Source organism: Lepisma saccharinum, chromosome 1, assembly GCF_977018435.1.
Source record: "Lepisma saccharinum chromosome 1, izLepSacc3.1, whole genome shotgun sequence".
Lineage (NCBI taxonomy): Eukaryota > Metazoa > Arthropoda > Insecta > Zygentoma > Lepismatidae > Lepisma > Lepisma saccharinum.
This window is the reverse complement of record NC_139229.1, coordinates 199,037,652-199,051,278: the sequence shown is the minus strand read 5'-3', so window position 1 is coordinate 199,051,278 and position 13,627 is coordinate 199,037,652. Positions and strand designations below refer to the sequence as shown.

The 13,627-nt window shown below is 34.2% G+C and overlaps 1 protein-coding gene across 2 annotated transcripts in view; it reads right to left on the bottom strand.

The window, feature by feature from the left end:
* LOC145978143 (E3 ubiquitin-protein ligase goliath-like) overlaps positions 1-13,627 on the bottom strand; it is a 266,512-nt gene that overhangs the window by 13,047 nt on the left and 239,838 nt on the right. For both annotated transcript variants that reach the window (XM_083110587.1, XM_083110584.1), the window contains exons 3-7: positions 12,556-12,673; positions 12,058-12,129; positions 9,248-9,330; positions 4,563-4,659; positions 1,210-1,353 (exon numbers count right to left, since the gene is read on the bottom strand). In XM_083110587.1, coding sequence (XP_082966713.1) covers positions 1,210-1,353; positions 4,563-4,659; positions 9,248-9,330; positions 12,058-12,129; positions 12,556-12,673 — 514 coding nt within the window. The remainder of the gene's footprint in view (positions 1-1,209; positions 1,354-4,562; positions 4,660-9,247; positions 9,331-12,057; positions 12,130-12,555; positions 12,674-13,627) is intronic.

Sequence of the window (13,627 nt, the reverse complement as noted above, 5' to 3'; positions counted from 1 at the left end):
ACACGAGTTTTTGAAGCACTTCTGGAAGTAACCTACTTCTCTTATCACAAATCTGTCCAGCAAACACTGAATACTGAAGCAGTAGGTATGAACAAGAATTTTCTTACCACTTGCTTCAGGTTTGGATACTCACTTTTGAATTCCCAATACAACAGCAGATCCTGATCACGTGGAATAGTTGGTTCAGCAATGTATTGCTTTATTTCTAATTTTGAGGTAGGTTGATCCTCTGAATGAGATGAAGAATCATCATAACCTAATTTTCAATAAACCTTACAAAATTAAAATATAAAACTTATTAGAAGGTAAACGCTAGTATTATCTGTACCGGTTTAAATATCGGATTTTTGCCGATGCGTCAATTTCTGCCAATTTTCATGCATCTGTAATTGGCTTCGGCACATCCCTACATCAACCCAATACATTCGATCTTCATGGTCCCAATATAAAAATGCTATGAAATGTTCCCGAATTTTTAATTTTTCTGCATTTTAAGTTCTCTCACCTTGGTTCCCTGCAAAATGTAAAATCAAGGTTCCACTAATTCATTTTTAACATGATGTTAGCTTTCACACTTTTCAGACTTAACGTGGTTGGTAACCTGAGGAATTATCTTGTCTTATTGCCAGTGTGTGATATAGATCTGTTATGTTGCTTTTGATAAGTTTTCATATTTCAGGTGAAAAAAATCATTAGATACAAAGAAAAATTATTTGAAATATTTATGAATTTCTGCACATCAGTCAAACAGGCTTGAAAGAAGTTAGTTTGCATTGCGAAACTAGATCTCAGCTAGCCCTGTGTGCAGTTTATGTGGTAACTCAAATTTAAATAGTAAGTGATTGAATTAATAGATTCCTCTAACCATTTCATTCTGAGCATTATCACCACATCTCATAATCTAAAATCCTACGAAACATACATCTTTGTGCAAACAAAAATAGCAAAATTGTTATTTTACACTAGTATACAAATATACACGGTACACATTGCAAAGCAACAAAACAACAAAAGGAAACTGTTTTCAAACAAACAGTCCATCTAGTTTGAATAGTTAATTACACTTTGTGATATGAAAGTGCAGAAAGGAAATGATATGTGCACAGGCATGCAGAGAAATTAAACAACATTCAACTCCAGTCTTTGACAGAAAAGGTGCAGTAACTATATACAGAAAGTTCAGAGGGTGCGATGAAAAACCAAGGTTACCATGGAATTTGTAGAAACATTTTGCATCTGAGGGAGAGGACTGATGCTTCGTTGTTGAATGCTGTCTGAATCATGGCTTTCACTTGATCCCAGACCTTGATCGTCTATTTCAATGTGAAGAATGCTCTCCTGGCTTCCTGTAAACTAAAAAGTGAAAAAAACAGTTTTAATATTATGATTTCAATAACAGAACATTATGAAATAAATACGTGAAAATATTTTTAAAGAAGGGAGGAACCCCCGAAGTAAGCCCGCCAACACCCGCATACATTCGAGGGTATGTGCTTACTGTCCTGGTGCCTTTAAATAAACCAGGATGTCAGAATCTCTGAATTTAAACGGTTCCCCCATCTTTTTTCTCTTTTCTTTTCTGTTTATTATTCAAAATATGCAATATATAATACAATAATAATAATAAAAAAACAATATTGTTTGCGAGATTTTACACAATTGGATTTATGTTTACCAATTCTGGGAGCCAGAATGGTAATTAATTTTGTTTATATACAAATACAAATTATTATACAAAATTATTATTATTTTATTATTATTATATATATATATATATATATATTAGAAGTTGATTAATAGAGTTTTATTGTACTTAGTATTATATAATTAATTAGAAGTTAGTAAGTGAAGAATTAGTAATAATGAGTTATTTATATATTTGTTTAAATTATTTTCTTTTTGATTCTTGAATTTAGTTATGTGTGAATTGTAATTTATTGCACATACAGTAGAGCGTTGATTATCCGAAGTAATTGGGGGACATGGGTGTTCGGAAAACTGGTTTGTTCGGATAATCGAACTGTGCATGTTTATTTGCCAAAAAGAAGTACTGTACAGTAAATTTATTCATAAAAACAGGCATCTCTTTAAGTATTACAAAGTAACGTACAAAGGCAACTTTAGTAGGAATATATAGTATGTGGTACAGTTTATTAAACAAAAATATGTACATATTACATACGCATTTTGCATGAACAATACATACACCGACAGAAGTGTGCTGATTGTTGAAACACAGCGACTGGCGGCTTGGCCGGTCAGCAGCACCTTATGAAGGCCCCATTAGAAGCAATGTTCCGCCAGCGGTGGCTCAGTGCGGCGACTACTGTGGGAAACTTGGTTTGGGAATGAGGGGGATGATGGACGGTAGGGTGGGAGAGTAACAGGTGCGAGCGAGTACACAGTTCGGTTAAGCGGTCGTTCGGTTGACCGACGTTCGGATAATCGACGCTCTACTGTACTTTGAAATGTGTGTTATATTTAACATTGTTTGTTTAATAATAATAATAAAATATAATATAATATAATATAATATAATATTATAAAATAATATAATATATAAAATAATAATAATAATAATAATAATAATAATAAATTAATGGTTTGGTTTCCGTTAATTGTCTACTCTGATTTACCAGAATTTTTTTTACAGGTTTGGTATAGTTCTTTTCTATTAGTAAAAGGTACAATTTATTAAAGTTCACTATTATGTACGTGAAGACCTTCTCTTTCCGATACAGGAAAATACTAGGGTCGTTCAAGTTGACTGGGACTTTAATTTCTATAAAAAGCTGGAAAGTTCTACAAGCACTATAGCCAGGACACTGTAGCAGCTGGCACGGAGACCACCTTTATGGCAGTCACCAGCTGTTAACAGCCATTGAGGCCTACTGTTGACACTGCCTCCTTCCTGAAGCAGCCAGCAGGGAAACAGGATTTTTTCAAAATAGCCATTCTGTGATATGAATGGAGGCTGGTTCCTAGCCTGACCCAGGTATAAACTACGCCAGTTTTTAAAAGTATTCCCCTTAGCATCCAGGCACGACTGCCACCATCATGGCTGTTCTCTGAATCCTCTGGTTAACTGCTGTCATAGTCACTGCAGGATATCTTTGTGTCAGTGTTTAATTTCCTTCCCTCTTGTATGATCTTTAAGAAGCTCAAACGAATCTTATAATCACTGAGGGCTAAGTGTGGAGTGAAAGGACATGGAGCAACACTCCCCCAGTGCATTTTAGTGAGAGCTTTTTCTGTCAAATTGACCATGTGGGGCTGGGCATTGTCATACCTATAATAAATGTGTTCTTTAACAGTAATACTTAAAGTATTTTAAAAATAAGGCTAATATTTTTGCTTGTTAAAACAGTAAATATATAACATGCTCAGGTTTTTTTTTATTGAGGGTGGTGGAAAATAGGGGGACCAGGCTGAAAACTTATGGGGGGGGGGCAGGGTAGAAATTAGGTGATGTCAAAAATCCACCTTGCCTGGGGTAAAATGTTACTTTGAGCTGTCTCTGCTTCAAGTAAAACATACAAAGCAACAAGTTTTAATATACTTACAAATAAGTTGCCATATGTGGAACATAACATTCATTTAATGAACTGCTCACAGAAAAAGTGATTAAATTGCTGCCAATGCAGTCCCATGCACTTCTGTATTATAATGATCCCATTAACGTTAAATAAGGAACTTGCAAAAATGGAAGTATAGGAGAGCTCAGAGCTCATCCTTGTAGTATAATTTGACTTCTAGAAATATTGAATTCAAATTAATATTAGAGGTATCCCTACTGAAATGTAAATTAAATCACAGCGTAACTGCATGCAAAATGTGTTCAAGAATGCTTACAATTACTGAACAGTCAGTCAGTTAGGTTAAACAATACTATTATGGTATGTGTTACTCATCTACTTCCCAGTAGGTTAGAGCTCATATGAAAGCAACCATTAACAGAACAGCCAAAATTATCAGCTCCACTTGAATGCCGGAACACATAAGTATCTTGATTTTTGGCCACTAAAGAAATACTTCATTAGATTTTTTAGAAAAAAAGTTCATATCCTATTTGAAGGGCTCGGGTGTAAAACATGGTAAGTGACACATTGGTCATTTCTGAGTTCATTAAGAAAAAAAGGTTACTAGAAGCTATACTGTAGATAAATTGTTTTCGTGTTGCATTTACCAATTTCAGAAAGCCTTCACTGAGTCCAATGCAAATTGTATGACATGGCAATTTCACTCAAAAATTACCAAAATGTCGCTTACTACATTTTACACTTGAGTCCTTCATTCATTGGCTTCAATTTGATTTCCTTCTCTAAGTTTTCTTAGAGTAAAATAGTTGTACTGTATTTACCATCCTTTGTCCTTAATTCCCTCTACATGTCACAAATTTAAAATATACAATAAAATTGAAGAATAAATACAGAGATTTAGTGTGTACATACTTTATGAAGTTTTACTTAAGTATTTCTCAAGTACGCTCTGTTTCTGAAGAACAAAACCTAATTTTAATACTTATATATCTTAATTATTTCACAGAAATTGAAAATATTTACCAAAAAACCATAGTATTTGAGAATATCCATTTTGCACATGGGGCATGTTCTGTGATCAAGTAACCATGGATCTATGCAAGACTTGTGAAATTCATGCCTGGAAAAATAAAAAGTAAAATCGTGTAATTAAAGCATGGCATACTTAAATAAACACAAGAATTTCATAAAAAGCAATGACACAATATTTAGATACTAAAAGTTAGTTTCTAATGTGCAAAATCAGGCAGTATGTTGTTCCTTAACTACTGGAAACCACTGAGAAACAAAATACAATATTATGAGCATGTACCATATTGAATTGCAATCTCTTTCCACACAAACAAATGATTTACAACTCTGTAGATAGGATCACCTTCTCAATGTGGTCTCCCTTCTATTGTATGCACCTCTGTTACTGGTGTGCAAGCTCCCCAGGCCATTGTAGAGCCACTTATCACCCACACCTGAACAGCTGCTTTCAGTACTTCAGTGTCTCTGAAATTATGTCTGGATGGGCTTTCCTTATGCTTCCACTGCACTGATTGGAATTTGGTGTCTGGTTCATTGAAATGGAGCCATGTCTCATCGCAAGCCTAGACATAAAGCCCACTGGATCCTGGTTGCAGTGTTGCAGGAGATCGCTATTTTGATTCACTTTGATATACTTGTCATTGCACTAGGGTCACGGATTTGGGAACCCATCTGGTTTACACCTTCTCCATCTTAAGGCACTTGTGGAAGATGTACTGCAAGGTGGTTATGGTGAGACTCGTAGCCACTTCTTTATCCGAGAATGTGACGTACCTGTTGTCCAGGTTGAGCCACTACACTAGAGCAATGCTGATTTGCATTGTCACATCATTTTCCTTCCAGAACTTGTTCATTCTCCATTGATATGCAGCCATTTTTCCAGCCTACCAACCCATTTTACACTATTTTCTGTTATGGCACATGCTATCTACACACACACCCACCAATCACAAACAATGTTATCCAGTGCTGCCTTTGGCGATCACTCTCCATGCTGCATTGATAACAGAAGGAGAAAATCCCTATGTTGTACATGGATTGCACCCTTCTGTCCAGCACTATCATCAGGCAACAACCACTGTACTAGGTACGAATGACTGTCATGACTAGACACACTAGAGACCAGATTTTAAAGGGAAAAATTTTCCAAAAAAGGGAAAGTTATTGCCAAAAAAAGGGGAAAAAAGGACTATAGTTTTCTTGCTCCACTAAAAATACTATTTCAAACGAAAAGCACAATATATACCATTCATATATAAAGGGATACATCAAATTTGGTATTAATGTATCCCTTTTTATATATGAATGGTATATATTGTGCTTTCATTTAAAATAATACTTTTATGGAGTGCAAAAATATAAACTATAGTCCTTTTTCATTTTCTTTTTTTGAAGGTAAGGTACAGCAAATAATCTTACCATCAGTTTCAATGAAATCTTTCTTGCAACAGCTTACCGCATTCCATAGCTTGCTACCACTTGTACCTAGCTTCAATATTTTACTGACACTCAATACCGTTGTCACTGTCACACAAAGTTAAAACTATTCTAAAAAAAAACTTCACAATAAAAGTATAAATCTAGCAGATAAGTACACTTTCAACCCAACAGGCATGCTGCTTACAATGTGTTTGTTGCTGCATAAGCCCAGATAGCATTGTTTCAACAATCGCTGTGATGTACTCCCAACACTCATGGAGGCAAGGGAAGGTAGAAAGTGCTCCTTCTTTCTTTCCTCTAAACTGCACCAAATAGACAAGTGTTGAATGATGGTTCAGGGAAAAAACAGCCGTACAAAATATTTGATATCTTGTCAATAAAGGGACCAAGGAAGATGTTTTTTAAAAAGAGGGAAAAAGGAATGTAAGATAAAAAAACTTGTCAATAAAGGGACCAGAAAGAAAAATGTTTTAAAAAGGGGAATGTGGGCAGAAGTCAAAACCATGTGATTATTTAGATGGAAGATGATTATCAATACTGTTGTTATTTATTCCATGATCAGTGTTGAAAAATAAAAAAGGACTTCCCTTTAAAATGCAGTCTCTAGTCATGACCATGGATTGCAGTAAATATTGAAATTTTAAATCAATACAATACACCTCTCGTACATTTATTTATATTTCTTCTCTGAGCAACAATAAGATGGTGTCTATACTGTGGCAGATATTCCATACCTTTAAATGTTTAAATATCATTAATTGAACAGAAAGCAAAATCTTGCACGAAATTAAACAGTTACTTTGCCAAGTGTTAGATTACTGGTTTCCTTACTGGTAGCCATCACAATACACATCATAAACATTAGCAGACCAAAGATAAATCTCTGGGAGACTCTTATGTGATATTTCATATAATTCAGACTTGCATCTGTAGTATCTCTACAACTTGAGTACAGTTTTCTAGGTAGAACCTGAACCAATCATTAGCTACACCTCATATGCACACCATGGCATTTTAATTTTTTTAAGTAATGTAATTTTCACGGGAAGCCAGATTGGATGCTTTTGGTAGGTACACGTACAAGAAGACGTCTATACATTGTTCTTTATTATCAAGCATTTGTCTTTCGTATTCTAAATAATTTAATATTACTATTTCAATTGATCTTCCTTTGTAGAAACCATGTTGATTATTGGTGATAGTATTATGCTTATTAAAATTGATATTATGTGTTTTCACAGATTTAAAATATTTTTGAAAAGGAAGATAATGAAATAGGTCTGTAATTTTAAGTGTTTGGTTAGTCCCTTTGTATATCTCTTGCTTCTTTCCAATTCTCAGGCAAGTTCTATTTCATAAGGATAGGTTTACAAGATATGATAAATGATAGGAGGTTTCTTACTCCCTTTTACAATTAAAATCTCTATTTCATCTACACTGTAGGATCATCTATTATTCGTTTGAATTATAATTTTCAATGTATCTGGTTCAATAATATTGATTTCTTACACATGTTTGTTGTTTAAGACTAATGGGTTATTTTAATAATTAATTAAATTTGAGTATCTATCTGCAATTGTAGAATTCATGAAATAAGTTTGCTATAGTCAGTGAATTTGCCATTATGTTCTATGATGATATTTTGTTTATTGTTATTACCCTGTAATACTTTTTTAACCTGTTGTCACATTGCTTTGCACTTATTATTGGAGGTTTTGGTAATCTTCTCATTGTGCTTAATGTCCCGATTCACTCTTTCATAAATTATTTTGTATTTAAGGAAACATGCTTCTAATTTTGGGTACACCCTCCCTTTTTTCCCTTTCATTTTGTTACTCAAGGCACATTCTTACTAGATATGTTTATACCTTTGCTTACTCACTTAATAATTTGAATGTGAATCAAAAATAGGATGTGAAATTTTAAGAATTCAAAAAATCTTGAAAAAGAATGTAAAAAGAAATGCACTACATACAACACAATTAAGAGATGTTATAGTCATTATATTTTTTGTCATCTTCACCACCAATGGAATGCTTCCTTGATTATCTTTGAATATGATGTAATCTACATACATACATTTTCATGAAGCATAATAAAACAGCAAACACTTTTCAGAGGGGGAAGATTCATGAGGGATTTAGGCTACCTCATTGACTCAATTGTTCTAAATGAAGAACATTAGACATGTGTATGTAAAGACAGTACTAATAAAAATTAAGTATATCTCCTATGTACAGTCACGGACACTTGTGCTGTGTAGCGATTCCATTGAAAGTAAATTAGGCCATCACAACCCAAAAGTGTCTGTGACTGTACATAATGCCTAGGATTGCAATTGCTTACTTGTTTCTACCATGTAAACATTTCATTGCATAGGAATAAATAATAATGAGCTGTGTTCAACAATTTTACAATATTTATAATGCGTATTGCTTTGATTTGGTTATGTTTGCAACTACACTTTGTTCTGAAATGAGATCAAGAAGAATCAAAATTATGAACAGAACATGGAGGCAGTACTAGATGTGTAATAACACTACATAGTCAAAAGTCACTGGACACCCAAGTGAAAGTGGCGGTAGTATCATAGTCTGAATCAGTTTCTCCTGCTTTGGCCTCGGGCCATTAATTTTTGTCAGTGGCAACTGAAAACCACCCATGAACAATTCACAAAGCTACTGGATGAATGGGGAAAAAAATCCCCCAGCAATATACCAGAACTTGGTGGAAAGCCTGCCCCGAAGAATAAATGCTGTAATAATAGCGAAGGGAGGTCCGACATCTTATTAGTTACCTGGCTGGTGTCTTTGGAATAAACAGCACTGGGTGTCCAGTGACTTTTGGCCATATAGGGTATTGTTTGAATTTATGTTTTAAGTCCACTTTACGCACAGATAGGCTAATCGGGACTGAACCTACAGTTTAAAGTTGGATCCAAACCACTGTGCAATATGCCCCAGGTATCAAACCCAGGACCCCTTGATTACAAGGCGACGGCATTACCACTATGCCATCAGGGAGGCCCTATGCAATATTACAGTTTGTAGAGTATGCATTTAAGTTGGGAAATATATTTAATAGAAAGGAAATTATAGCATTTGTTTTGGTTGTAATTAGTCACATACTGCCACGCAATGCACAAATGTTTTGCTTTGTAAATATCATTATAGAGATCTGAAAAATGAGAGAACTGTAACTAATTGCAGATGTGTCACATCTTGAGCCTGACTTACCAGCAGGGTAGGATCCGAATCACATCCGAGATTTTATATGGTTCTATGCAAACAGCACAACATTCTCCTTCCCCCTGAATTTCCTAAAGAAAAAATCCAAGTAAAGTTTATAATTAGTCATAGTGAAATAGTTTCTTCATTTAAAATTAGTGATATGATGTGCTGTGGCATGAGATGTATATAATATCTGAATATGCAGGACCAAAAGAATAACAAAATGGCAAAATATGTTAATAATATACTATAATTTTTTCCAAACAGTAACTTTTAACACTCTGCTTACATCAAAAGATCTATTTAAACAACATCAAAATACATTAACATTACTGGGTCTATCCATATGAAGTGGTCTAATTTTGAATTAATTTGTCACTCAACCATTTTAGGAAAAAATATTTTTTTATGTATGATTCTATATACATATCTATAGTTTAAAACTGACAGCCATCTTTCCGTCAATGTGCATAGTGATTTATGGATTTGCAAACTATCAATATATCTGAAACAGTAAAGCCTAGACATGAAACAAGAATAATTCCAATCAAAACATTTTCAAGTTGTTGTTATAGTAATTTATGCATATTTCTTCCTTAAATGACACTAAAAATGTGCATAATTTTTGTTGAACTTTTCAGAACATTCTTATCAAAGCAAGTCGTTAATTCCCCATGTTCAAATTTCTTTGCAAGAAATAGCTCCACTAATAGTATTATTACACATTTACTCTTAATTAAGTTTCAGTGAGTGCGTAAGTTTTTACTGTACCATACAGTACAATTCACTGTAGCAAAAAATCAAGTATTTAGCAGTTTGCCCATCCGAGATATTAGCACCCAAACAGTAAAAAATGAACAACGTGAATATTGATGGATTTCTAAAAAGAGAATGGGGTATTTTCTACAATTTGGTACAATATGAAATGTACATGTAGTACACCTTGGACCACACTGTTGGAAGCTAACAAGGCTCTGGCATTTGGAATCACAGCCAGGATAATACTCTGTGGGCTTGTGTCATGTTCTGGCCATGTGCGTTTGTGATATTTATTTCACCAATTTCATCCTATCACCCACCATTCATTCTCATCTTTGCAATTAGCCACAAGTGGCAGAAAAGTGAACTAACTAAACCAAATCAATCAAATTTGGTATAATATTTACTATAATACTACCTTACCTGAGCTTCTTGTAATAAAAAAAAAAGCATAAAAAAAGGTAGAGCCTTGCTCTGAAAAGTTCATTTTTAACAAAAGTGATGCACACTACTAGACTAAATTTTCATTTTAAAAAGAGCGACATAGAAATTCCTATAAAAACATGAATTTACTACAAAATGTTCCAATTCTTATTTCAGACAGGTGCGGCTTGTGCATTGCTTCCTGAAACAAGGAGGGAGTCCATTTGTGAAAACTGAATGTGCGTCATCTAATTTTGGTGAACTCCCAGCATATGAGCTATACCTGGTTTCAGATGTCTAGGCTTTTACCATTTCAGAGATGGTGATGATTCCATAAATGTCTGCAAATGCAAATTGGGCTATAAGCTATGTGGAAACATGTCTGTTATCAGTAGAAAGTTATCCGTTTTGAAGCATAAATACATAAGTGAATTCATACATAAAATATATTTTCTTTCATTAATAGTTGAGCAACCAGTGTTAGACCAATCCATATGATTGATTGATTGATTTAGTTTATTTATTTCACGTTTTGTGCCTCTTGGCTAATTTGCGAAGATGGGGTTGAGTGATGAAATGATGAAATTGATGAATGGACTTTCACAAACAACCAAGCCCGAGCAGGATTCAAACCCGGGACCCTTGGCGTCGCAGACCAATCCATATGGACTGTCCTAATGTATAACTTGTAAGCATTACACTACTTATAACTATCAATTAATAAATTTTAAACCTCGGGCACAAACAACATTTTACCCAACTACAGTCCCACCACTCTTATATCTGGCGCAGGAACTGCCTTTATGGCAGTGACCCTCTGTTGCTGCTTTTACCTATGAAGGAACTTGCAGTCAAACACCCAATTAGACCCACCGCTGGCTCCCAGTTTGGGAAACAAGCCACAACTTTTGAAACCCTCGTCCCTGAAGCAGCCAGCAGGGAGACAGGATTTTGTCAAAATAGCCGTGATTGGACACAGGGAGATACAACGGCAGGACTGCATATATAAAATATTGTCAAAAGCAACACAAAACATACAATAACATGATGTGAGACACTTTAGAAGTTTGTCCAAGCTTTCGACTCCATCTTAGAGTCATCATCAGGGCTGGTCAGGACACTACAAAGTTTGACATAAGGGAGGAGAAAGTTTGTTTGCAGAAACTGAATATGTATCATGTGACTTGGGTAAACCCCATGGTATAAATCTTTATTTCTTATGGTATAACACCCATGGTGTAAATCTTTATTTATTATGGTATAACAGAGTCAAACTAAGAAACTCATCTTTCTCACCCACCAATCGGAACAACCAGGAACTTACCAACACTACAAGATCACGACGACATGTTACGGAAGACACAGCAAATAGCATCATCCGAAACATCCGAACCTCAACCATGTCTTCTTCGCAGTCTCAACCAGCCCTGATGATGACTCAGAGACTAAGTTGAAAGCTTGTTTTATGTTGTTTTTAACAAGAATGTTGCTGGCATGTGATGTTAGAAGTTTTTTAATACACATAAAGTACTTAAAGGGGAAAAAGTATCATCACCACAAACGAAACTTTCTTAACGGAAAGGATACTTTTACTGAATAAAAAATAAGATTGTTTGGAATAAATTTTCCTTTACCTTGTCTTCTGATTTGATGTGTTTTGTGGGTATTTTGGAAAGTGCCTTCTTAGCAGCATTGCACAATCTTCTCTGTAAAAGCAAAGATGTAATGTTAGTTAGAAAAACTCAACTCTAGGTACAAAGTTGGAAATAATTAAGAAAAGATTCACAAAAAAACATGTGTATAACGAAAACTACAAAAGAAAGTGGGTCAAAGTGAACAGGATTAATAGAGCAATGAAATTAATTTTTAATGTGGTCTCTATTTGGGTACTAATGTGACAAACTTAAAGTGGACAACTGTAGTAAAATATGTTTTATATTGATGTTTCAAACACCATCAGAAGTAACTGTTGCTTTACTGACTTATGCTATGCAAGAGACAATAGAAAATAATAATAATAATAATAATAATAATAATAAATTCTTTATTTCCGTAGACCCATATCCATGGGTGTGAAAAATGTCATACAATACTAAATAGTTAAGAGGTACTTAATATTTAAGTTTACTCACCGCTAGTCTATCCTTAGCATGAATATATCGAAAACGTTGAATGTAATAAAATACTAGCCATGCCAGAGAAATTATCATCAAGACGATGAAGGAAATTGAAACAAACAGAACAGATGTCCTACAAGAGAAAAATTGCACATTATAAATAAAAAAAGTAACATTGGCATAGAAATATATAATTGTATGAACACCTAGATTTTTGTGAAGAATTGCAGGATTACAATAATACACTTGATAGATAATTTACAAAGTTATCAAACATAAAATATTCTCTAAAGGATGATGACTTCAGTATGCTGACTCCAATTTAGTACAATTGCTATCATGGTTTTATTCCAGATTTTACAATAAATATGTCATCCCCATTAGTTACCAAGCACCCCCCCCCCCCCATGTCAACTAAGCATCCGTATCTAGGAATATCCACTTGGAGCACTGGACATGTGAAGATAAAAAACACTTGGCTTGTAACATTTATCAAGCAATTATGTTTAATCTTACTATTTCTGCTACACATACAAAATAATGCATTCTTAGTTTATGAAGAAAAAACATTAATTCAGCAATTTGAAGTTTGAAATAAGCTACTAGAACACTTAGAAATTAATGGGAAGCGATCATTTTCAAATGTAAAAGTAGTCATTTTTGAGCACAGAGTATTTTTATCTTTCTTTTGCATATGTTTTCTTTCTGCAATCAGAAATAAGCATACACAGAAGTTTTTCCATGGAGGGACAAACAAGGCACGTTTTCAAAAATACCAAACTACTTGAATGTCAAATTTAGTCATGACTGCGTAATTATTGGTAAAATTAATTCCATGTATTGCCACTGAAATTAATTTGCATGTATGAAAGATTTGCTCGATATTCATCACTTCTGTAAAGTACAGTCCTCTATTGTCCTCCTTCAAGTTGCTCATGACAACAGTTTACACCAATAATCTAAAAGCTTTACAGTTTCAAATAAATATGGCTGAAAAACTTGAACAATGTTTACAAGAAAACAAACTTATATTAAGCACAACAAAATAGAATCTCATCCACTTTAAGGAAAGGAGGGACAATTTCCC